The 27,522-nt window shown below is 48.2% G+C and overlaps 1 protein-coding gene across 1 annotated transcript in view; it reads right to left on the reverse strand.

Moving 5' to 3' along the window:
- Positions 1 to 247: 247 nt before the first annotated feature.
- Positions 248 to 27,522, reverse strand: part of LOC148451018 (scavenger receptor class A member 5-like) — a 175,776-nt gene continuing 148,501 nt past the window's right edge. Inside the window, exons 3-4 of the mRNA XM_088462374.1 lie at positions 20,618 to 20,812; positions 248 to 736 (exon numbers count right to left, since the gene is read on the reverse strand). Of these exons, the coding sequence (XP_088318500.1) occupies positions 600 to 736; positions 20,618 to 20,812 (332 nt within the window). The 3' untranslated portion in view covers positions 248 to 599. The remainder of the gene's footprint in view (positions 737 to 20,617; positions 20,813 to 27,522) is intronic.

A 27,522-nucleotide genomic window follows, 5' to 3' on the forward strand; every position in this document is an offset into this window, starting at 1 on the left:
TGTATCGGTATTGCTCAGTACTGTCTAACGTTCCACAACAGAAGTAAACAGAAGCGGCAGTATTACCTCCCAGCATCTCTGCTCGCCATTGGCTGCGAGGCCACAGCAGCCATCTTGTATCTCCTGCCACAAGATCACAACGTATCTGCTCCTTGTAGTTCTCTGTTATTTCCACCACATAACATTTAAAATAAAATAAAAACACAGTACAAAATAAAAGAGTTTTATTAGATAGACAAACGTGCAGTAGTTAAAATATTACCGGTTCTGAAAACTTTTTTTTTTTTTGGGGGGTGGATTTTAAATGCATATTTGTCAATATATATATATATATATATATAAAGTTCTAAATGTTTAGTCTTTGGCTTCATAGCTGAACACCTGCAATAAATGGAAGTAAAAGCTGGATTGCACATGGAAGTATCCTTCCCCGTAGGTGCGAGGATGATGAAGAAGCGAAGTCTTATCCCACAGTCCTATATAAAGTTCCCTCAGTGGTGCTCGGCCAACGCACAGTACGTGGCTGGAGTCTTACGCTCCACTCCCACGTTGGCATTAATGTCTTCATAAACAATGTCCCAGTGTCTCGCGCCCCCAGCTCACTGCTTAACGCAGGTGACTCCGGCGTCCTCGGCGTGGCCGCAGTTGGTCTTGCCCCAGCTGGAGAACAAGCACTGTAGAATAGATTCCTCTGTTCCTTTGCAAGCAACGTCGTCCATCCAAATACGCCCAACACCTGCGAACACAAGAACCCATCTGTTATCTTCCGATTATTCACCATGACAAGGAGATACTGTACGTTGTGACAATGACAATCATTCCAGGACAACACTTATGGTTCAGTGCTGAAAATGAAAGTGAGAAGGCAGCTACACACATTAGGGAAACCATAATCCCTGATTTACACTCAAAGGGTGAGGCATGGCTTGTAGACATTCAGGATGTCGACTCCAGAATGTAGACAGGTTCTGAACGCCGACAGCCAGAATATTGACATAGACAGTAAGTCGACGACCAAGATGCCAACATACAATTAGGCCTATATGGTTCGAATGTTGACACGTTCAGAATGTCGACATAATGTTTTTTGCTTATTTTAGCCTAACCCTAAAACTCAACAAAAAAAATGTTGATATACTGAACGTATAAGCATGTCAACCTTAAAATGCATGTCGTCATAAAGTCCATGTCAACCTTCTCAATGGATACCATACTCAAATGATAAGCAATTTATCATTACTTCAGTAACTTCTTCAGCTACCTTCCTATGGAAGTTAAGCATGTATTAACATTATAATAAATAAATATATATATAAGTCCACACGCCCGGCACTCCAGAAGTCCAAATTACACAGCTACGGTGCCCTCCAGGGTTTAGCCAGCCCAAATACACACAGATACCAAATAGGTGGCACTCACGAGACTTTACGGTAGTAGTTAAAACGGTCCTTTATTCCTACGTTTCGGGAACTTCAACCTGTCATCAGGGACATACAACAGCTGTTGTATGTCCCTGATGACGCGTTGAAGTTCCCAAAACGTAGGAATAAAGGACCGTTTTAACTACTGCTGTAAAGTCTCGTGAGTGCCACCTATTTGGTATCTGTGTATATATATATATATTTATATTTATATATATATATATATAATACACATAATATTAAAATTATTTCTAACCTATCTACTTGAGAGCTGCAAACGTCAGCCCTATGTATGTTCAGTTATTAAAAGATAATTGTTGGTACTCCCATACTATTGTCACACATCATTCAAATTTAACATGCGGTGTCACCGTTATTTTAAAAAACACTACACAAGGCACTGTAGGTATTAATTTTTATTTAATTTATATATTTTCCTCCTGATCCAGACATCAAATAAGGCTGACGGTCGGCAGGTTGTATCCAGGAACTGGAGAACCTTAAATAAAAAGTGTTAGTCTGATCCGGGAATGGACACTTAACACCATCAATGTTTTTCTTATGATAGTAGTAGCTTTAACAATCCACGGCAGCTTTCCGATAGCAGCCACCATCGAATGGTGTGAAAGTAATGGTGATTTGATGTTAAAATAGAGCTGAATTCAACTATCTAACAAAAAATGGCCGTGTGTAGCTATTGCGCATGAGCAAATATGTTTTCTGTGTGCATGCACGAACCATCGCAATTTTTTTTCCCAGCTAATTCTTTTGATGCCATGCTTAGTTACCATCACATTGAAAGTTTTGATGGTGGAAGGATAGCCATCAGTTGATGGAAGGCTTCCGATGTCTGTCCCTAGTCTGACCAGCTAGCTTTCTCCTTAGTGTCTGTGTGATTATTTTAGAGTTCATTATTGCGCTGTCTAGTAGGAGCTTGTATACAAGCTCCGTGACTGGGCATAAGCCCACTGTGTGTATACAAGCTCTGTGACTGGGCATAAGCCCACTGTGTGTATACAAGCTCCGTGACTGGGCATAAGCCTACTGTGTGTATACAAGCTCCGTGACTGGGCATAAGCCCACTTTACTGGGCATAAGCCTGCTGTGTGTGTATACAAGCTCCGTGACAGGGCATAAGCCCACTGTGTGTATACAAGCTCCGTGATTGGGAATAAGCCCACTGTGTGTATACAAGCTCCGTGACTGGGCATAAGCCCACTGTGTGTATACAAGCTCCGTGATTGGGAATAAGCCCACTGTGTGTATACAAGCTCCGTGACTGGGCATAAGCCCACTGTGTGTATACAAGCTCTGTGACTGGGCATAAGCCCACTGTGTGTATACAAGCTCCGTGACTGGGCATAAGCCTACTGTGTGTGTATACAAGCTCCGTGACAGGGCATAAGCCCACTGTGTGTATACAAGCTCCGTGATTGGGAATAAGCCCACTGTGTGTATACAAGCTCCGTGACTGGGCATAAGCCCACTGTGTGTATACAAGCTCCGTGATTGGGAATAAGCCCACTGTGTGTATACAAGCTCCGTGACTGGGCATAAGCCCACTGTGTGTATACAAGCTCTGTGACTGGGCATAAGCCCACTGTGTGTATACAAGCTCCGTGACTGGGCATAAGCCTACTGTGTGTATACAAGCTCCGTGACTGGGCATAAGCCCACTTTACTGGGCATAAGCCTGCTGTGTGTGTATACAAGCTCCGTGACAGGGCATAAGCCCACTGTGTGTATACAAGCTCCGTGATTGGGAATAAGCCCACTGTGTGTATACAAGCTCCGTGACTGGGCATAAGCCCACTGTGTGTATACAAGCTCCGTGATTGGGAATAAGCCCACTGTGTGTATACAAGCTCCGTGAGTGGGTATATGCCCACTGTGTGTATACAAGCTCCGTGACTGGGCATAAGCCCACTGTGTGTATACAAGCTCCGTGATTGGGAATAAGCCCACTGTGTGTATACAAGCTCCGTGACTGGGAATAAGCCCACTGTGTGTATACAAGCTCCGTGACTGGGAATATGCCCACTGTGTGTATACAAGCTCCGTGACTGGGCATAAGCCCACTGTGTGTATACAAGCTCCGTGACTGGGCATAAGCCCACTTTACTGGGCATAAGTCTGCTGTGTGTGTATACAAGCTCCGTGACTGGGCAGTAGCCCACTGTGTGTATACAAGCTCCGTGACTGGGCATAAGCCCACTTTACTGGGCATAAGCCTGCTGTGTGTGTATACAAGCTCCGTGACAGGGCATAGCCCACTGTGTGTATACAAGCTCCGTGATTGGGAATAAGCCCACTGTGTGTATACAAGCTCCGTGACTGGGCATAAGCCCACTGTGTGTATACAAGCTCCGTGATTGGGAATAAGCCCACTGTGTGTATACAAGCTCCGCGACAGGGCATAAGCCCACTGTGTGTATACAAGCTCCGTGATTGGGAATAAGCCCACTGTGTGTATACAAGCTCCGTGACTGGGCATAAGCCCACTGTGTGTATACAAGCTCCGTGATTGGGAATAAGCCCACTGTGTGTATACAAGCTCTGTGTCTGGGCTAAGCCCACTGTGTGTATACAAGCTCTGTGACTGGGAATAAGCCCACTGTGTGTATACAAGCTCCGTGACTGGGCATTAGCCCACTGTGTGTATACAAGCTCCGTGACTGGGCATAAGCCCACTGTGTGTATACAAGCTCCGTGACTGGGCATATGCCCACTGTGTGTATACAAGCTCCGTGACTGGGCATAAGCCCACTGTGTGTATACAAGCTCCGTGACTGGGCATAAGCCCACTTGGTGTGTATACAAGCTCCGTGACTGGGAATAAGCCCACTGTGTCTATACAAGCTCCGTGACTGGGAATAAGCCCACTGTGTGTATACAAGCTCCGTGACTGGGCATTAGCCCACTGTGTGTATACAAGCTCCGTGACTGGGCATAAGCCCACTGTGTGTATACAAGCTCCGTGACTGGGCATATGCCCACTGTGTGTATACAAGCTCCGTGACTGGGCATAAGCCCACTGTGTGTATACAAGCTCCGTGACTGGGCATAAGCCCACTTGGTGTGTATACAAGCTCCGTGACTGGGAATAAGCCCACTGTGTCTATACAAGCTCCGTGACTGGGAATAAGCCCACTGTGTGTATACAAGCTCCGTGACTGGGCATAAGCCCACTGTGTGTAATCAAGCTCCGTGACTGGGCATAAGCCCACTGTGTGTATACAAGCTCCGTGACTGGGCATAAGCCCACTGTGTGTATACAAGCTCCGTGACTGGGAATAAGCCCACTGTGTGTATACAAGCTCCGTGACTGGTCATAAGCCCACATTGTGTATACAAGTGCAGGGCCGCAACTAGGGGGGGGCTAGAGGTGCACATGCACCGGGTGCTGGAATACAGGTGGTGAAAAAGGGCTGACTCATGGTGGTTTAGGAACTGCAGATTCAGAAAACTGCCATCCAGAAATGGCCGCCTTATTGGACCTCTATTGTCTGTCTCCTCCTTGACGGCGGCTATTTTTGGATGGCCATTTTCAGCAGATTACATACGGACTAGCCGTCCGCATGGACTCTGTTGAAAACGGCCATCCAAAAATGGCCGCCGCCAAGGAGGAAACAGACACTAGAGGTCCTACTGGACCTCTAGTGTCTGTTAGGCCAGCGCAAGTGCCGGGAGAAGATGCTGAAAGCTGCATCTTCTCCTGTGAAACCCCCTGGCAATGAGCAATAAACTTCATAGCAATGAGCATGAAACCCCCCTGGCAACGAGCATGAAACCGCCTGGCAACGAGCATGAAACCCCCTGGCAATGAGCTTGTAACCCCATGGCAACGAGCATAAACCCCATTGCAACGAGCATAAACCCCATGGCAATGAGCATGTAACCCCTGGCAATGAGCATGAAACTTCCTGGCAACGAGCATGAAACCTCCTGGCAATGAGCTTGAAACCCCCTGGCAACAAGCATAAACCCCATAGCAATGAGCATGAAACCTCCTGGCAATGAGCATGAAACCCCCTGACAACGAGCATGAAACAACCTGGCAACGAGCATAAAACCCCTGACAATGAGCAGGTAATTTTAAAGTAATTAGAAGTCTTACTGTGGGGCATAAAATGGTGTCGGGCAAATATGTAAGTGGCACTTTGGTATTAGGCATTATAATGTGTGGCATAATTTGTAATGGGCATTATGGTGTGTGGAATAATGTAGGTCACTATACCAGGAGCATCTGTCTAGTGCACTGCCTTATGGAGGAGCAAGACAAAATCCAGGTACGGGAAGGGAGGGGGCGCAAAATTGCTGCCTTGCACCGGGTGACAGATATCCTAGTTTCGGCTCTGATACAAGCTCCGTAATTGGGAATAAGCCCACTGTGTTTATACAAGCTCCGTGACTGGGAATAAGCCCACTGTGTGTATACAAGCTCCGTGACTGGGAATAAGCCCACTGTGTGTATACAAGCTCCGTGACTAGGAATAAGCCCACTGTGTGTATACAAGCTCCGTGATTAGGAATAAGCCCACTGTGTGTATACAAGCTCCGTGACTGGGCTAAGCCCACTGTGTGTATACAAGCTCCGTGACTGGGCATAAGCCCACTGTGTGTATACAAGCTCCGTGACTGGGCATTAGCCCACTGTGTGTATACAATCTACGTGATTGGGCATAAGCCCACTGTGTGTATACAAGCTCCGTGACTGGGCATAAGCCCACTGTGTGTATACAAGCTCCGTGACTTGGAATAAGCCCACTGTGTGTATACAAGCTCCGTGACTGGGAATAAGCCCACTGTGTGTATAACAAGCTCCGTGACTGGGAATAAGCCCACTGTGTGTATACAAGCTCCGTGACTGGGAATAAGCCCACTGTGTGTATACAAGCTCCGTGACTGGGCATAAGCCCACTGTGTGTATACAAGCTCCGTGACTGGTCATAAGCCCACTGTGTGTATACAAGCTCCGTGACTGGGCATTAGCCCACTGTGTGTATACAAGCTCCGTGACTGGGCATAAGCCCACTGTGTGTATACAAGCTCTGTGACTGGGAACAAGGCCACTGTGTGTATACATACAAGCTCCGTAACTGGGCATAAGCCCACTGTGTGTATACAAGCTCCGTGACTGGGAATAAGCCCATTGTGTGTATACAAGCTCCGTGACAGGGCATAGCCCACTGTGTGTATACAAGCTCCGTGACTGGGAATAAGCCCACTGTGTGTATACAAGCTCCGTGACTGGGCATAAGCCCACTGTGTGTATACAAGCTCCGTGACTGGGTATAAGCCCACTGTGTGTATACAAGCTCTGTGACTGGGCATAAGCCCACTGTGTGTATACAAGCTCCGTGATTGGGAATAAGCCCACTGTGTGTATACAAGCTCCGTGATTGGGAATAAGCCCACTGTGTGTATACAAGCTCCGTGACTGGGCATAAGCCCACTGTGTATATACAAGCTCCGTGACAGGGCATAAGCCCACTGTGTGTATACAAGCTCCGTGATTGGGAATAAGCCCACTGTGTGTATACAAGCTCCGTGTTTGGGAATAAGCCCACTGTGTGTATACAAGCTCTGTGACTGGGAATAAGCCCACTGTGTGTATACACGCTCCGTGATTGGGAATAAGCCCACTGTGTGTATACAAGCTCCGTGACAGGGCATAACCCCACTGTGTGTATACAAGCTCTGTGACTGGGTATAAGCCCCCTGTGTGTATACAAGCTTTGTGACTGGGCATTAGCCCACTGTGTGTATACAAGCTCCGTAACTGGGCAAAAGCCCACTGTGTGTATACAAGCTCCGTGACTGGGCATAAGCCCACTGTGTGTATACAAGCTCCGTGATTGGGAATAAGCCCACTGTGTGTATACAAGCTCCGTGACTGGGAATAAGCCCACTGTGTGTATACAAGCTCCATGTCTGGGCATAAGCCCACTGTGTGTATACAAGCTCCGTGACTGGGCATAAGCCCACTGTGTGTATACAAGCTCCGTGACTGGGCATAAGCCCACTGTGTGTATACAAGCTCCGTGATTGGGAATAAGCCCACTGTGTGTATACAAGCTCCGTGACTGGGCATAAGCCCACTGTGTATATACAAGCTCCGTGACAGGGCATAAGCCCACTGTGTGTATACAAGCTCCGTGATTGGGAATAAGCCCACTGTGTGTATACAAGCTCCGTGTTTGGGAATAAGCCCACTGTGTGTATACAAGCTCTGTGACTGGGAATAAGCCCACTGTGTGTATACACGCTCCGTGATTGGGAATAAGCCCACTGTGTGTATACAAGCTCCGTGACAGGGCATAACCCCACTGTGTGTATACAAGCTCTGTGACTGGGTATAAGCCCCCTGTGTGTATACAAGCTCTGTGACTGGGCATTAGCCCACTGTGTGTATACAAGCTCCGTAACTGGGCAAAAGCCCACTGTGTGTATACAAGCTCCGTGACTGGGCATAAGCCCACTGTGTGTATACAAGCTCCGTGATTGGGAATAAGCCCACTGTGTGTATACAAGCTCCGTGACTGGGAATAAGCCCACTGTGTGTATACAAGCTCCATGTCTGGGCATAAGCCCACTGTGTGTATACAAGCTCCGTGACTGGGCATAAGCCCACTGTGTGTATACAAGCTCCGTGACTGGGCATAAGCCCACTGTGTGTATACAAGCTCCGTGATTGGGAATAAGCCCACTGTGTGTATACAAGCTCCGTGACTGGGCATAAGCCCACTGTGTGTATACAAGCTCCGTGATTGGGAATAAGCCTACTGTGTGTATACAAGCTCCGTGACTGGGCATAAGCCCACTGTGTGTATACAAGCTCCGTGATTGGGAATAAGCCCACTGTGTGTATACAAGCTCCGTGACTGGGCATAAGCCCACTGTGTGTATACAAGCTCCGTGACTGGGCATAAGCCCACTGTGTGTATACAAGCTCCGTGATTGGGAATAAGCCCACTGTGTGTATACAAGCTCCGTGACTGGGCATAAGCCCACTGTGTGTATACAAGCTCCGTGATTGGGAATAAGCCTACTGTGTGTATACAAGCACTGTGACTCCTTGGGTCATAACCCTCTGTCTAAACAAGCATTGTGACTTTGCTGGCCATACCCCACTGGGTGGGTGGGAGGGCCCAAGAACAATTCCATCTTGCACTACCTCTCATTTCTGCCACTGCTGTGTGGCAATCTGTCATAGATGTGCTTTATACTAGAGATGAGCGGTTCGGATTCTGTGGAATCTGAACCGCTCCGAACATTGGGGATCCGAGTCCACCCGAACGCTGTTCGAGTGTTCCCTGCCTGACTCGGATCCCCGTTCGGGGCCGAACGGCGGCCTCCTGATGTTGGATTCTCGCGAGAGAATCCGACGTCAGGGCTCCTCTAGTGTAGGGCAGAACGCTGTGATAGCGGTCTGCCCTACACAGACACAAACACACAACCGCCAGCGGCAGCTGTGTGTTTGTATTAGCAGCCAATGAGAGTCAGGCAGACTCTCATTGGCTGCTGTACAGAGGGAGCCGGTTGGAGCTCACTCATGAGCTCCGTCTTCCGGGTCCCTCCTCAGCGTGTGACAGCAGAGCAGAGCGGACGGCAGCGGGAGCGGGGATTCAGGTAAGTTTTCTCTTTTTTTTTTATGCGTGTGTGTAAGGGGGTGCCACTGGGGGCACACCACTACTGGGGGCCTGCTAATGGGGGGCATATTACTACTGGGGGCCTGCTAAGTGGGGGCTTGCTAATGGGGGTTATACTACTACTGGGGGCCTGCTAGTGGGGGGCATATTACTACTGGGGGCCTGCTAGTGGGGGACATATTACTACTGGGGGCCTGCTAAGGGGGGGGCATATTACTACTGGGGGCCTGCTAAGGGGGGCATATTACTACTGGGGGCCTGCTAAGGGGGGGCATATTACTACTGGGGGCCTGCTAAGGGGGGGCATATTACTACTGGGGTGCTGCTAGTGGGGGGCATATTACTACTGGGGGCCTGCTAAGGGGGGGCATATTACTACTGGGGGCCTGCTAATGGGGGCACTACTACTACTGGGGGCCTGCTAAGGGGGGCATACTACTCCTGGGGGCTTTCTAATGGGGGGCATACCACTACTGGGGGCATGTTAATGGGGGCACTACTACTGGGAGCATGTTAATAGGGGCACTACTACTGGGGGGGCATACTACTTGGGGCACTACTAGTGGGGGCCTGCTAATGGGGGCACTACTACTGGGGGCCTGCTAATGGGGGCACTACTACTGGGGGGCATACTACTGGGAGGCATGCTACTACTGGGGGCACTGCATAGGGGGCCCTACTACTAAGGGGACTGCATAGGGGGCACCACTGCTGGGGGCATTGTATAAGCGGCACTACTACTGTGGGCATTGTATAAGGGGCATTACTACTGTGGGCTTTGTGTATAAGGGTCACTACTGTGGGCATTGTGTAAAAGGGGCACTACTGTGGGCATTGTGTAAAAGGGGCACTACTGTGGGCATTGTGTAAAAGGGGCACTACTGTGTGTCGTAACATAAATAAGAGACACTACTTTATTTGTATAATGTTAATTGGAATGTGAATAAGATTGTGCACTGTGACTCCTTGGGCCGTAGCCCACTATGTAACAAGTACTGTGGCAATGTGTCATAGATGTGCTTTATACTCTGGTGTCTGTGCCGCTGCTCTGTCGCTTGGTAACCAGTCAGCTCACTTCAACCTTTGGCCAATAATGGTGAAAACAATACAATAAGCTGTGAGGTGGTCTAAATTGACTATAAATGACTGGAAATTAATGTTATTGAGGTTAATAATGTTCTAGTGAGAAAAAAAATTTAAGTGATTTTAGCTTTTTTTGTAAATTTTTGTAAAAAATCCAAATCCAAAGCTGATGACGAATTAGAACCAAATTCAAATCCGGCAAAAATGGTCCAGCGCACATCCCTACTTACTATATGCTAATCGCCATTCATTTAATCCTACATAGCAGCTAAGTTTGTAGATATATTTGATCATTTTCAATCAAAATGGATAAACTGCAAAATCATTTGTACAGGGGGGGGGCCCGTGGAAATGTTGCTATGGAGCCCTTGCTCTCTACTTTATCTCCAAAGTTTGATACATCTCCCCCACAATAATATACGGTATTGAGAGCATCATTCCTTACAAGAGACAAGTTTCCTAATGAGCACTGAAGTGATGACATCACAAGTCACCACTTATACTGATATTATTGACATATTGACATATCACCATCACTTGTGTATTATAATAACACGCCACTGGAAATGTAACAGCTCCCAGAAACATCCCCGTTCCCGGCACCACCAACAATATCCTCTTACATGAACCAGTCACGAGCAGACTCATGTTAGACGTAGTAATTACAGTATATGAGAGGAACAGCATCAGTGTACGCCAATCACTCACCGCCTCGCGTGCCCTGCGGCGCTAATTAATGAGCGATCACCAGTCACTGACGGGAGGTATTTTACTGTAAACAAGTTTCTCCAAAATATTAAGTTTAACTACGAGGCCCCAAACCCCCCGTTCTTACCCAAGACTGACAGAAACAAGCCCAAGGACTCTACACTGAATTAAGTGCTTAGCACGTCTAATTGAGACTAATGCTCGTCACGTCTGAATATTTTTATCTGCCACAGGGAAATCCAGAACTAAACTGTTTGGTGGAGTCCAGAAAATCTCACATATACACAGAGATTAAGGGCCCCGTTTAACAACGAGACTCGCTACAGGGGTTATGTCCTTTCAATATTTAACAAACAGCGGTAAACTAAGATTACCGCTACGCTACGCATCTATAAATGACGAGAGCGTTATGGTCCTCATTGCCTTCCAGTCAATGTTGAGTCCCTGCTGGGAGAAAGTATCACGCACATGCGCACGGCACAGGAGCCCGTCGCTGGCAGCAACAGAGCGGAGGATGGCGCAGAGGCGGACGACCCCACTGGAGGGGTATGTAATGATGAATACCAGTGGTATATTCGTTACTATTACTGCAATACTAAACTAAATAAGCCGCTGGTAATAACATTTATTGTTAAATGGGGCCCTAAGGCCTGATTCAGAGGTATGCGCTAATTGCAGCCGCGGCTGCTTCTTTTGCCGCCGTGCGACCGTGTCTTTATACAAATGTAGCAGCCAAGGAACTTCGTAGTAAGATGCCCCCCGGCTTCTGCGCCAATCCCCCGCTGTGCACATTAAGATGCAGCATCAGATGCACGATCGGACATTGCACCAGCCAGAAGGAGGCGCCTATTGGTCATGGTTCAGACTTGGACGCTATTCCTACGGTTACTGAGATGAGCGATTACCTGTAAATGGTGTATGCGCCTTAGTCGCAATGCGCAGGTGTCAAAGAACATTACCGTGGTCGCTCGCAGAGACTTCTTACTATCAGTGTGATTGACAGGCAGGGAGCATATGGGGCAGGTAACGGAGTGGCGGGAAAAAAAAGCAGGCGGGTCACGACTGTTTTGGGGGCGTGTCACATCCTGCATCTGCGATCCCGTCCCCAAGGAATAAGGCCCCGGCGTCTCCATTCACACGTCCATAGACTGACTCAGGACTGCAACAATCACATGATCAGCGACTGATGCTGCGTCTTTGTACGCAGATGCTGCAACATATTACACAGATGTCGAGATTGGCAAAGCCGCAAGTGGGCGTCTCAGTACAAATTCACAGCTATGACGCCATTAGTGTATGACCCATTAGCCGTCTGAACATGACGGTCGATGTCAGTGCAACTGGGGCAATAGCAGTCGCTGACTGCGACACACTCAGGACATGCCCGCGGCACACTCAGGACACGCCCACGGCACACTCAGGACACGCCCGCGGCACACTCAGGACACGCCCGCGGCACACTCAAGACACGGCCGCGCCTGGCTAAGCCACCCTCCTGTTACCACCTAGAAACATCCACTGAAATTGCCTCTCTCTGCCTCTCAATTCTTTCTGCGACTCCCTTCAGTAACCTTCGTGGCGCACGTGTAGTGCGACTATGATTCGTGCACAGACTGAAAACATCGGCCGGTTGCGTTCGACGCTGACACCGCGCCCACCTCTAAATCAGGCCCTAAGGGGGGTTTCCAGGTCCCCGTTTCCGTGTGTGTATGTATCCAGGGGATAAAAGTCCTTTTTCACAAGAAAATCTCTTTGCGTGGCGAAATCTCCAATTTCTCCAACCCCGGCTCATTTCTCCTATACAAATATATCCCCGCCAAAGCGCACTAAGGAGAAATTTATCAAGCGTCGAAAAGCTCCGATTACTACAGTATACGGGAACATATACACGCCCATATAGTGACCATATACAGCCTGTATAATAACCTGGCACTAGCTATGACAGGGTCACTGCGGCAAAGGCGAGTCCATATTTATAGCTGCCCCCGTTTTTTAGACATTACATTATACTATTTGGGTGTTGTCCACCTTCAAATAACTTGCACATGGTCTCGTGAAACTTTTACTAAATACGCTGCTTTTCCGGTTTATTCCCACTCTGTGGGCCTGATTCAGCGCGGATCTCAGAGGCGAATACGTACGCAGAAGGCCGATGTTTGCTTTTTGCGTATGCATCATAGTGTGCGTGTGTAAGCGGCTCACTGCGAACGGGAAAGCGATTGCTGAGATCAAGCAGATTCATTGTAAAGTGGTTGACAGGAAGAGCTGTTTGTGGGTGGTAAAGGGGAGTGGTCGGCCGAACGCAGGCGTGCCAGTGTGTTTGAACGCTGTTGCAGGGGCGTGCATAAATTAGCCACAGCGATGTCCTACGTAGCCTGAGTGCTCACTGCGTACAGGAAAGTTAGCAATTTATACGTGAGGTCTGACCTGCTGTAATTGTGCGAGTGGTTCCGATGGTAACCGATGTTACCGATGTTTTGGCTGGATTGCAAGGTATTACGGATGTGTGAGAGGGGAAGTGGGTGTCTGCATGTTGGCCGTGCAAACATTTGCAAACATTAGCGTACTCTCGCAGCAGACTACCTACGCGATCACATTAGCGTTCCTTGCTGAATCAGGCCCTGTGTTTTTTAGCCCCGTATTTAAATGATGGCTGAAATCCTACCATATGACACCGCTCTGCTGGCTTGGCTGAAATGTATACAACTGTATCCAGATTGGCCCTTCTCTATGTAAATATATGACTATATACAGTAAACGTTGCGAGATGGCATGTACAGGCCAATACATCCAGGTTGTTGGTTGTCCTTGTAAAGCAAAAAAGTTTATAAACTTCTCCTTCCTGTTATACTCTGCAGGGAAACAATGTGTCAAGTTCAGGACCCTTTGATACGCTATGAGTATTGTATGAGTTTTACAATCAGATGAGGGGAAGTGGATGATATCCACGGTAAGCCATACTCACCGAGGGTCTGCAAGAGGTTAACAAGAGCCTGCCGTTCAGCCGATCCTTTACTCACATGCAGGAGCGATACAGACGGTCCCTACGCCGCAAATTACAGTGATGGAAAACTGACATTTTTAGAAATATAATGAAGTACAAGGAGCCATCCTGAAAGTTATGAGAGCTTATGAAAGCTCAGCGGCCTGTTACATGTCAGGAAAAGCCACATTATGCGCACTACAATGAGGTAGAAAAGCACTTGCGGCCGGGGTAATTTATGCCCAAATCGTTCCCATATGGACGGCCCATGATAAAACCTAATTCAAAATCCGCACACACTTATATAATCCTGAAGATCGTAACTTTATCTAAATTGGATCCAAGGTCGGACTCTGTGTTTTGAACGTATTAGTCTCTGTTCCTGTACACGGCTTTACTGAGAAATGTTACGTTTAATTTAGGATTGCGGTTTGCAGCAGGGGAATTATATTTTCCAAAGAGCACTTAAACCTGTGACAATGCATCGGGTGTCGGTGAAAGGCAGACCGGACAAGATTCCGGAACGCCGGACTGGGACAGCTCCCTGCAGCGACCTCTGCTGCTCAGGAGCTGTCAGCTGTATGATGCGCATCCCCGAGTCCCCGTCCGGGGGGTGTGTCAGTGACAGGAAGGGAGCGTTCATTATAGTGGCTCCCTGCCGGACCAGATGCCGGAACCGACCAGCTCTGCTACTAAGAAGCTGTGTCCGGGGGTTGTGTAGTGCCGTGTAGTGACAGCCTGTCACCGGGGGGGAGGGGGGGGGAGAGGGAGAGATTACAGCCGGACAGACAGCGCATTACAGCAGAGCTGTTCCGTTCCGACGTCCCGGTATCTGGTCCGGCAGGGAGCCACTGTAATGATCGATCCCTGCCTGTCACTGACACACCCCCCGGACGGGGTGTCGGGGATGCGCATTATATAGCTGACAGCTCCTGAGCAGCAGAGGTCGCTGCAGGGAGCTGTCCCAGTCCGGCGTTCCGGAATTTAGTCCGGTCCGGCTTTCACCTAATCCCCAATGCATCAGCTTTATATCACCAGTGTATGCGAGGTGCAGGCTCACTAAGGGAACGCCGGAGAATTGTTCCAGGCGACGTTTACAGGAGTCTTGCAACAATTGTATAATCTATCATTAAACTAATAATAATAATAATTTGTTTAGCCTATCAAATTTACAGTTTGGAGTTTGGAGACTGAGCAGAGCGCACGCTCTGAATGAGGGCCGCCCTCCATAATTATGGAGCGTCTTCCTGGACGCTCGTATAGCTGTGGGTCACCACCCACAGCCTATACGAACGTGCAGTTTGATGGCCGCGATGGTCTTGAGTTTTTCAACCGCAAGGCCCGGAGTGATTTTGGCTCTATCAGAGCCAAAATCACTCCCACTGACATCACTAGTGATGTCAGTGGGGCCGGCTTCTGACGGTAGGCGTTCCCTTGGGAACGCCCCGTCAGGGAGGCACGCCCCCGGCACGCCCACCAAAGGGGGCGTGCTGTCAATCAACATCGACAGCACGCCCCCTTTGATCAGACACAACGAGCAAAGGAAAGTCCTTCGCTCGTCGCGTCTGGCGCATGCGCACGACGGATCTCCCTCCGTCGTGCGCATGCGCAGTGCACAACATCGACCCACTTGCGAGCGGACAGCCGCTTGAGAGTGGGTCTGAATCAGGCCCCTAGTTATTAAACACTATACTGTACAAAGTAGGAGAAGGTGCAGGATTGATGTATGGATCAAAGAGTCAGAGTATTCTAAATAAAGCAGAAGTAAGATTGTCAAAAAGAGTCAGAACCAACCGAGGAAATACAGAATATACAGTATTGTATTTACCTGACTCCATGTTTATGGAACTTACTCTATGGGTTTTATGAGAATGCTTAGAATGTGTAAATAATTAATATTTATAACAGAGGCTATGGTAGAGAGCTCTATCCGGTCATTAGGTCTACATTGTCTAGATAGACAATGTTTAGGTAGACAATGGAAGATAGACAGGCAGTAGGTCAATAGGGACTGAAGGTCAACAGGGTCTGAAGGTCGACACGCTAAAGGTCGACTAATAACAAGGTCGATAGGAATGATGGTCGACAGGGACTGAAGGTCGACTAGTAACAAGGTCGACATGTACTGAAGGTCGACATGGTCATTAGGTCGACATTCATAGGGTCGACATGCAGATAGTCTACACATTTTTTTCCCCCTTTTTTTTAGCCCTAATCTTTACCCTAATCCTAACCCTAACCGTCTGGGTAAGTGCCTAACACTAACCGTTGGAGTAAGTGTCTAACCCTAACCGTAAGTGCCTAACCATTGGAGTAAGTGCCTAACCCTAGCCGTAAGGGTAAGTGCCTAACCATCGGAGTAAGTGCCTAACCCTAACCATCGGGGAAAGTGCCTAACCCTAACCATCGGGGTAAGTGCCTAACTCTAACCATCGGGGAAAGTGCCTAACCCTAACCGTCGGGGTAAGTGCCTAACGCTAACCGTTGGAGTAAGTGTCTAACCCTAACCATAAGGGTAAGTGCCTGACCATTGGAGTAAGTGCCTAACCCTAGCCGTAAGGGTAAGTGCCTAACCATCGGAGTAAGTGCCTAACCCTAACCATCGGGGAAAGTGCCTAACCCTAACCATCGGGGTAAGTGCCTAACCCTAACCATCGGGGTAAGTGCCTAACCCTAACCATCGGGGAAAGTGCCTAACCCTAACCATCGGAGTAAGTGCCTAACCCTAACCATCGAAGTAAGTGCCTAACCCTAACCATCGGAGTAAGGGCCTGATTCAGAGCCGCTCGTAAGCGGCAGTACGCTCGTTCCGAGCGATGTTTGCACATCTGTGCATGCGTACGGTTTTTAATACGCATGCGCGAACCAGTCAGTGTGGCCGAAAATCGTTTGTTCGCTATATAGCGAATGCCTGCTATTTTGAGTGACAGAATGAGGCGTATGTGGGTGGTAACAGGGGAAGGTGCTTGAAAACGGAGAGTGGAGATCAGAACGCAGGCGTGCTTAAAGGTCAAAACGGGCATTTTAAGGGTGTGCATAATTAATACAGCAGCGTCATTGAACACGTCACTTGGTTGTTTTATAGTCAGAACTACTCACAAGATTGTGGTAGCAAAAACCAACCACAAGAATAGCGAGCAGTTCATATGCTGTTCGATGTACTCGATTAATCTAATAAATAGCGGACATGACGTATGATGCGAGCGGCCAGGGGGCGTATTTTTCAAATAAACGTCCGCATGTTTTGTTCGCTTGTTCAGACATGGAGGCGGCAACAGACCGCAAGGAGCGAACGGTTCATTTGAATATCCACCCCCTTTTTCTGAACGAGCGAGCGCTAATTGCGTTCGGCTCTGAATCAGGCCCTAAGTGCCTAACCATCGGGGAAAGTGCCTAACCCTAACCGTCGAGGTAAGTGCCTAATCCTAACTGTCGGAGAAAGTGCCTAAACCTAACCCTGACACTAACCCTAAAACATTTTTTTTTTAAATGTGTCAAACATTTGCATATCGACTATATGAGTGTCGACCTAATGAGCCTGTCGACCTTCAGTACATGTTGTCCTTGTTACTAGTTGACCTTTAGTGTGTTGACTTTCAGACCCTGTCGATCTACTGCCTGTCGACCTTCAGTACCTGTCTACCTTGTTACTAGTCGACCTTTAGTGTGTCGACCTTCAGACCCTGTCGACCTTCAGTCCCTGTCTATCTTCCATTGTCTACCTAAACATTGTCTATCTAGATAATGTAGACCTAATGATCCACACCCCTTTACATTTATCCCTTAATATTATATTAGAAGCATAAAAGGGAATAAAAAAATATAGGAATCAAGTCCCTTTAAGGTCACTTATAGTGAACAGGGAAGGGAGGGAGAGCCCAGACTAGTGTCTTTCAGACTCACTTGATACAGGTGGGCTGGATTATCCAGCAGACTTTTAAAAACAGTTTCACTACCTGCTTTTTTTCCACCGGAGGGCAGCAGAGAGACAGAGGGGCCTATTCATCATCACTTCATTTTCACAGGAGCAGGTGATAATGCACATTTTCACCTGCATTCATCAATGGGGTAGAGCAGGAGATATCACAGATATATCCTACTTACCTTCCTCTAGTATGGGGACAGAATTCATCAAGTTCCGGAAATATTGCTTGACTGCGGGAGCATTCGCCATCTTCAGATGGCGTTTGCTCCTGCTCCGGGATTGCAACCTGCTCCTTCCCTATGGGAAGGAGGTCCGGGTTGCAATAAGGGATCCTATCGGATCCTCCGCCCCTGTCCGGCTCCTTCCGAAGGACTTCAGGGCTCTTGTGCGCATGCGTGACCTGTAGGTCACGCATGCGCAGTCCCATCACTGCTCCCATAGGAGGGGTGAAAAGGATTAATTGCTCCGAAAAGGAGCAGAGAAGCCACTCGCGGAGACAGACAATTTCGAATCAGCTGTCACTGCGCTGGAGCCATGATGAAATGCTCCGGTAGCAGCGGCGAGTTAGAATGTTAATTATCATGCAGGGCCGGCTCCAGGGGTAACCGCGCCCTGTGCAGGATGGGTATTATGCGCCCTCTAGTGGGGAAGTGGCCTAATTACCATAGATCACACCCCCTAAATGACGTTATTTGGGGGCGTGCCCGCGTGGCACGCCTCCCGTGTAACATCAGGCTGGGGGCGAGCCCAGCACTCAGGACTTCATTCAGAGCCGGTCGGACAGAGCGTGCGGTCGGTCTGAATGAGGGGAGGACTTCTTGAATTTTCAAGACGTCCTCCTTTGCGGTGGTAAGGCTGTGGGCTAACACCCACAGCCTTACGACCGCCTAAGGTGATGGTCGCGATGGTCAAGACCAGGGGTCTTCAACCTTGGCCCTCCAGCTGCTGTGGAACTACACATCCCAGCATGCACTGCCACCTTTTTGATATAACAGCATGCTAAAACTATGGCAGTGCATGCTGGGATGTGTAGTTCCACAGCAGCTGGAGGGCCAAGGTTGAAGACCCCTGGTCAAGACCATCGCGACCATCGGGGCTTACGACGAGACCCTAGGGTAGGGTCTCCCTTGTCGTAAGCCCCGGAGAGCTTTCGGCTCTGTCTGAGCCGGAAGCTCTCCACTGACATCACTAGTAATGTCAGTGGGGCCGCCCCCAAACGGTAGGCGTTCCCATGGAAACGCCCCCGTTTGGGCTGCTACCCCCCCGGCCCGCCTTCCAAACGAGGCGAGCTGTCAATCAACATCGACAGCTCGCCCCCTTTGGATCGAGACCCGCTACGACCGGCGCTGTCGGTCGTAGCGGGTCTCACGCATGCTCTGTGGGGGGACAACGACCCGGTCCGAGCGCATCGGCAATAATGACCGGGTCTGAATGACCCCCTCAGTCACTAGCTGGGCTTCCCCCTGCCCTCTCCCTGCACTGAATGGATGCCCCACGCGCATGCACACAGCATCCATTCAGCTACTTCAGGGTCCGGCACCGCCGCAACGGTGGGTGTGCTCAACCTCCCAACTACCCGTGGGACACTTCGGCCCACGGGTGGAACAGCGGGACAGTGCCCAAAAAGTGGGACTGTCCCGCTGAAATCGGGATGTTGGGAGGAGTGTGCCCTCTATGGAGTGGCGCCTCTGTTCGACTGCACTGGTCGAACATGCCTCCAGCCGGCCCTGTTATCAGGGGATTCGGACCCCGATAAATAACATCATGAATGAGCCCCATAGTGACGTGGAATAACCATACTACGATATGAGAAAGCTGCATCAGCTGTGGAGTCTCTATATGGCAACAAGTACACTTACTATATATAATGTATACTAATGTGGTCATCTGCTTCCTTGGGCATGTATAGTAAATATAGTCCTGACCAGGACATGGGGTGTGGGGGACTCTTCAATACACTGGGCAGCACAGACGGTGTAATGGTCAGTATTACTGCCTCACAGCACTGAGGTTCCATTCCCACAGGGGCAAATGCAGGATTTTTAAGGGGGGGGGGGTTCTAATATATTGATATATATATATATATATATCTGCAGTACACACACTTTCATATATATAGATGATTGCATCATATTGACTCTGCCTCCTCCCCATTGACCCACGACATTTTGCCAAGAGGGGGCGGGGCTTAATAACATGGTGGTGCTTGCTCTCACCTCTGTCAGGGGGGTTTCTGGGTACTCAGAAAACCCCCCCTGCGTGCGCTACTGAATTCCCACTACAGCCCTAACTATGTGGAGTTTGTATATTCTCCCTGTGCTTGCTCCAGCTTCCTCCCAAACTCCAAAAATATACTGGGTTAATTGGGTCTCATATATATAGATGATTGCATCATATTGACTCTGCCTCCTCCCCATTGACCCACGACATTTTGCCAAGAGGGGGCGGGGCTTAATAACATGGTGGTGCTTGCTCTCACCTCTGTCAGGGGGGTTTCTGGGTACTCAGAAAACCCCCCCTGCGTGCGCTACTGAATTCCCACTACAGCCCTAACTATGTGGAGTTTGTATATTCTCCCTGTGCTTGCTCCAGCTTCCTCCCAAACTCCAAAAATATACTGGTAAGTTAATTGGGTCTCAACAAAATTAACCCTAGTGTGTACAGTATGTGTGTGTGAGCATGTGGTAGGGAATATAGAGTGTAAGCTCCGCTGGGACAGGGACTGATGTGAATGGACAAATATGCTCTGTAAAGCGCTGCGGAATATGTGTGCGCTATATAAATAACTGGTAATATGATAAATACATTTCTGGCGGGGCCTGAGAATTATGCCGGAGCGTCTCACCTTGACCAAATTTAGCCGTCCTGTAGACCTCCTCAGCGCCTTTAAAGCCCAGCATTCGGCAAACCACATCTCCGTCTTTCTTATCCCAGCCGTCATCGCATATCGTTCCCCAGCGCTTATCGTGATAGACTTCCACTCGGCCTTCGTGAGGTCCAGATCCGTTCACCAGCCGAATCACTCCCTCTTCTGCCGCCCCTGGAACAAACCGCACAATGTGACATCTGCACGGTACTGTAGAACATAACTAATTCTGATCGTTAAGCATTGATCACTGGCGTAGTTTCGCGGTGTGATGGTTTATCATATTGACTCCCCTGGAATGCTATCTCCCATGGACTGCAGTGCCTCATGCCTCAAAACTGATTTACGTGATTTACTCTGCTTTGGCCCCAAAATGCTTGTGCCCCGGGTAACACCCAGGAGAGTAGACTACCCTCCCGTTTCCCGTTGATTGCCCCAATGCAGTGGTCCCCTAAACAAGGGACGGGGCCGTGATGACGCGTGTGGAAAGTGTCTCCACGCCCTTCGCACTCACCCCTCAGACTAGGGATCGCCATTGATGGTACCATCTGTGGTTGACATCGATGGTATGAAACAATCGGCTGTCAATCATCAATGGTTTCATCCACCGATGATCATACCTGCTTTAATGATTGCGGTAGAGTCGGCCAACCAGGGAGTGGGGGCAGGGCTTCTTAGCTCATTGAGGGGGTGGAGCTAAGATCCATGTCGCGGCTCATGTGAAAAGTAAAACAACATTGCGTTACTCTGTACCAGTGGTTCTCAAACTCGGTCCTCAGGACCCCACACAATGCACGTTTTCCAGGTCACCCAGCAGGTGCACAGGTGTATTCATTACTACTGACACATTTTAAAAGATCCACTGGTGGTGATAATTATTTCACTTGTGATTCTGTGAGGAGACCTGGAAAACATGCACTGTTTGGGGTCCCGAGGACAGAGTTTGAGAAACTGTGCTCTATACCATCGATGGCAGAGAATGATTGGATCTCCACCTTCGATGTCAAAACCATCCACCATCAGTGGTTAACCATCGATGTTTGTTAAACATGGATGGTGGATGGCCCTCCCTACCTCAGACCTTCCATAAAGAGTGAGCGGCAAGCATGCTTTATGACATATGTACTGTATGGGACACATGCTACTGATTAATATTTTTCCTGTACGGAATGACCCTTGCCCAGAGACCCGCAATGAGAACTGGCTCACTTTAAATCGCCTTGATGACTATTGTAATTGTCGGAGTCAGCAGCTAGGTTCTGGAATGGATACAATGCATGTTATTAGAGGGTTGCCAGCGATTCACATTTCTAAACAAATATTCAATTTGGCTGATTTGGGACAATTTCGCAGTGGAAATGCCGACAACTGACTGATTGGATAATTGAATAAGAGCTCTGGGTAAATTGGCAGCGGATTACAAAAAAACAATAACCACACTTTCAATAGGAGCTTTTTACTTTGGGAGTTTCTGATGAATATAGATATTTATAACTTGTGTACACCTGCGAAGGGCCCACTGGCCGGAGTATACAGAGAATATACTATTTTCATTGGGTTTTTGTTTTTTTTTACATCTGAATGTTGCAGTGAGTGAGTGACTGTTATATATCCCCCTGTGCTTACAGCAGGTCATGTTGCAGTGAGTGAGTGACTGTTATATATCCCCCTGTGCTTACAGCAGGTCATGTTGCAGTGAGTGACCGTTATACATCCCCCTGTGCTTACAGCAGATCATGTTGCAGTGAGTGAGTGACTGTTATATATCCCCCTGTGCTTACAGCAGGTCATGTTGCAGTGAGTGAGTGACTGTTATATATCCCCCTGTGCTTACAGCAGGTCATGTTGCAGTGAGTGACCGTTATACATCCCCCTGTGCTTACAGCAGGTCATGTTGCAGTGAGTGAGTGACTGTTATATATCTCCCTGTGCTTACAGCAGGTCATGTTGCAGTGAGTGACTGTTATATATCCCCCTGTGCTTACAGCAGATCATGTTGCAGTGAGTGACCGTTATATACATCCCCCTGTGCTTACAGCAGATCATGTTGCAGTGAGTGAGTGGCCGATGTTATATATCCCCCTGTGCTTACAGCAGATCATATCGCAGTGAGTGAGTGACTGTTATATATCCCCCTGTGCTTACAGCAGGTCATGTTGCAGTGAGTGAGTGACTGTTATATATCCCCCTGTGCTTACAGCAGGTCATGTTGCAGTGAGTGAGTGACTGTTATATATCCCCCTGTGCTTACAGCAGGTCATGTTGCAGTGAGTGACTGTTATATATCCCCCTGTGCTTACAGCAGGTCATGTTGCAGTGAGTGAGTGACTGTTATATATCCCCCTGTGCTTACAGCAGGTCATGTTGCAGTGAGTGACCGTTATACATCCCCCTGTGCTGACAGCAGATCTTGTTGCAGTAAGTGAGTGGCCGATGTTATATATCCCCCTGTGCTTACAGCAGATCATGTTGCAGTAAGTGAGTGGCCGATGTTATATATCCCCCTGTGCTTACAGCAGATCATGTTGCAGTGAGTGAGTGGCCGATGTTATATATCCCCCTGCGCTTACAGCAGATCATGTTGCAGTGAGTGACCGTTATACATCCCCCTGTGCTGACAGCAGATCATGTTGCAGTGAGTGAGTGGCCGATGTTATGTATACCCCTGTGCTTACAGCAGATCATGTTGCAGTGAGTGACCATTATACACCCCCTGTGCTTACAGCGGGACATGTTGCAGTGAGTGAATGTTATATATACCCCTGTGCTTACAGCAGGTCATGTTGCAGTGAGTGAGTGGCCGATGTTATGTATCCCCCAATGCTTACAGCAGATCATGTTGCAGTGAGTGAGTGGCAGATGTTATATATCCCCCTGTGCTTACAGCAGGTCATGTTGCAGTGAGTGAATGTTATATATCCCCCTTTGCTTACAGCAGGTCATGTTGCAGTGAGTGACTGTTATATATCCCCCTGTGCTTACAGTGGGTCATGTTGCAGTGAGTGAGTGACTGTTATATATCCCCCTGTGCTTACAGCAGATCATGTTGCAGTGAGTGACTGTTATATATCCCCCTGTGCTTACAGCAGATCATGTTGCAGTGAGTGACTGTTATATATCCCCCTGTGCTTACAGTGGGTCATGTTGCAGTGAGTGACTGTTATACATCCCCCTGTGCTTACAGCGGGTCATGTTGCAGTGAGTGACTGTTATGTATCCCCCAATGCTTACAGCAGATCATGTTGCAGTGAGTGACTGTTATATATCCCCCTGTGCTTACCGCAGGTCATGTTGCAGTGAGTGAGTGACTGTTATATATCCCCCCTGTGCTTACAGCAGGTCATGTTGCAGTGAGTGACTGTTATATATCCCCCTGTGCTTACAGCAGATCATGTTGCAGTGAGTGACTGTTATATATCCCCCTGTGCAGATCAGGTTGCAGTGAGTGACTGTTATATATCCCCCTGTGCTTACAGCAGATCAGGTTGCAGTGAGTGACTGTTATATATCCCCCTGTGCTTACAGCGGACATGTTGCAGTGAGTGAGTGTTATATATCCCCCTGAGCTTACAGCAGATCATGTTGCAGTGAGTGACCGTTATACACCCCTTGTGCTTACAGCAGGTCATGTTGCAGTGAGTGAGTGGCCGATGTTATACATCCACCTGTGCTTACAACAGATCATGTTGCAATGATTGAGTGGCCGATGTTATATATCCCCCCTGTGCTTACAGCAGATCATGTTGCAGTGAGTGAGTGGCCGAAGTTATATATTCCCCGTGCTTACAGCAGATCATATTGCAGTGAGTGAGTGACTGTTATATATCCCCCTGTGCTTACAGCAGGTCATGTTGCAGTGAGTGACCGTTATACATCCCCCTGTGCTGACAGCAGATCTTGTTGCAGTAAGTGAGTGGCCGATGTTATATATCCCCCTGTGCTTACAGCAGATCATGTTGCAGTGAGTGAGTGGCCGATGTTATATATCCCCCTGTGCTTACAGCAGATCATGTTGCAGTGAGTGACCGTTATACATCCCCCTGTGCTGACAGCAGATCATGTTGCAGTGAGTGAGTGGCCGATGTTATGTATACCCCTGTGCTTACAGCAGATCATGTTGCAGTGAGTGACCATTATACACCCCCTGTGCTTACAGCGGGACATGTTGCAGTGAGTGAATGTTATATATACCCCTGTGCTTACAGCAGGTCATGTTGCAGTGAGTGAGTGGCCGATGTTATGTATCCCCCAATGCTTACAGCAGATCATGTTGCAGTGAGTGAGTGGCAGATGTTATATATCCCCCTGTGCTTACAGCAGGTCATGTTGCAGTGAGTGACTGTTATATATCCCCCTGTGCTTACAGTGGGTCATGTTGCAGTGAGTGAGTGACTGTAATATATCCCTCTGTGCTTACAGCAGGTCATGTTGCAGTGAGTGAGTGACCGTTATATATATCCCCCTGTGCTTACAGCAGATCATATTGCAGTGAGTGAGTGACCGTTATATATATCCCCCTGTGCTTACAGCAGATCATATTGCAGTGAGTGAGTGACGGTTATATATATCCCCCTGTGCTTACAGCAGATCATATTGCAGTGAGTGAGTGGCCGATGTTATATATCCCCCTGTGCTTACAGCAGGTCATGTTGCAGTGAGTGACTGTTATATATACCCCTGTGCTTACAGCAGATCATGTTGCAGTGAGTGACTGTTATATATCCCCCTGTGCTTACAGCAGGTCATGTTGCAGTGAGTGAGTGACGGTTATATATATCCCCCTGTGCTAACAGCAGATCATATTGCAGTGAGTGAGTGACGGTTATATATATCCCCCTGTGCTTACAGCAGATCATGTTGAAGTGAGTGACAGTTATACAGTGCATCCGGAAAGTATTCACAGCGCTTCACTTTTTCCACATTTTGTTATGTTACAGCCTTATTCCAAAATGGAATAAATTCACTTTTGTCCTCAAAATTCTACACACAATACTCCATAATGACAATGTGTAAAGAGTTTTCTTGAAATTTTTGCAAATTTAATTTAAAAATAAAACTACGAAATCACATGTACATAGACTGTGTAATGGTTAGCATCACTGCCTCACAGCACTAAGGTCGTGGGTTCGATTCCCACCACGGTCCTACCTGTGTGGAGTTTGTATATTCTCCCTGTGCTTGCGTGGGTTTCCTCCGGGTACTCCGGTTTCCTCCCACATGCCAAAAATATACGGTCAGGCTAATTGGCTCCCACAAAAATTAACCCTAGTGTGTATGTGTGTGTAGATGTGGTAGGGAATATGGATTGTAAGCTCCACTGGGGCAGGTACTGATGTGAATATTCTCTGTAAAGCGCTGCGGAATAACTGGTAATAATAAATAAGTATTCACAACCTTTGCTCAATACTTTGTTGATGCACCTTTGGCAGCAATTACTTTTTGGGCAGTTTCGCCCATTCCTCTTTGCAGCACCTCTCAAGCTCCATCAGGTTGGATGGGAAGCGTCGGTGCACAGTCATTTTCAGATCTCTCCAGAGATGTTCAATCGGATTCAAGTCTGGGCTCTGGCTGGGCCACTCAAGGACATTCACAGAGTTGTCCTGAAGCCACTCCTGTGATATCTTGAGGTCAAGAGCGCTCTGGAGCAGGTTTTCATCCAGGATGTCTCTGAACATTGCTGCATCAATCTTTCCGTCTATCCTGACTAGTCTCCCAGTTCCTGCCGCATGGTGGTGGCAGCATGATGCCACCACCATGCTTCACTGTAGGGATGGTATTGGCCTGGTGATGAGCGGTGCCTGGTTTCCTCCAAACATAACACCTGGCATTCACGCCAAAGAGTTCAATCTTTGTCTCTTCAGACCATGTTGTTTCTCATGGTCTGAGTGTCCTTTAGGTACATTTTGGCAAGCTCTAGGCGGGCCGCCGTGTGTTTTTCACTAAATAGTGGCTTCTGTCTGACCACTCTACCATAAACACCTGATTGGTGGATTGCTGCAGAGATGGTTGTCCTTCTGGAAGGTTCTCCTCTCTCCACAGAGGAATGCTGTAGCTCTGACAGAGTGACCATCGGGTTCTTGGTCACCTCCCTGACTAGGGCCCTTCTCCTCCGATCACTCAGTTTACTTTAGACGGCCGGCCAACTCTAAGAAGAGGTGTGTGGCCGGAGGCAAGCCACACGGGGTTAATGGCTGCCACAGCACTGAAAGGGTTAACCCCCGTGCTGTGCCGTCATTTTTAAAAGGACAGTGTAAAAGCACACTGCACATGGTTTATAATAAACTGTATTAAAGTATATATGTATTGCTGCAATGCATTAGTGCATGAAGCAACGTATATTTAATAGGCTATGCACTATATGGTTTACATGTATATTTTGTAGAGAAAATGCACTTATAAGGAATGTATAAGTTGTTTTATAAGGCTGTAGCTATAAGTGAAATGGTTATGAGACCTTCTCACCTCCTGACATAGGAAGTGATATGTTAATCATCCTGACCTACAGTATGATAGTGGCCAGAGCCATTGTGTAACTAAGGCCCTCATTCAGAGCCGTTCGCTATTTGCGGTCGTTCGTTCAAAAACAAGGGGTGGCTATTCAAATGATCCGTACGCACATTGCAGTCTGTTCACACCTCTAAGCCTGAACGAACGAGCAAAACATACGCTCGTTTATTTGTTAAAAAAGCCCCCTGGCCGCTCGCACCATACGTCATGTCCGCTATTTATTAGATTAATCGAGTACATCGACCAGCGTATGAACTGCTCGCTATTCTTGTGGTTGGTGTTTGCTACCACAAATTTGCGAGCAGTTCTGGCTATAAAATAACCCAGTGACGTGGTCATTGACGCTGCTGTTTTAAATATACACACCCATAAAACGC

Source organism: Taudactylus pleione, unplaced genomic scaffold (genome assembly GCF_031769625.1).
Source record: "Taudactylus pleione unplaced genomic scaffold, aTauple2 ptg001212l, whole genome shotgun sequence".
NCBI classification, from domain to species: domain Eukaryota; kingdom Metazoa; phylum Chordata; class Amphibia; order Anura; family Myobatrachidae; genus Taudactylus; species Taudactylus pleione.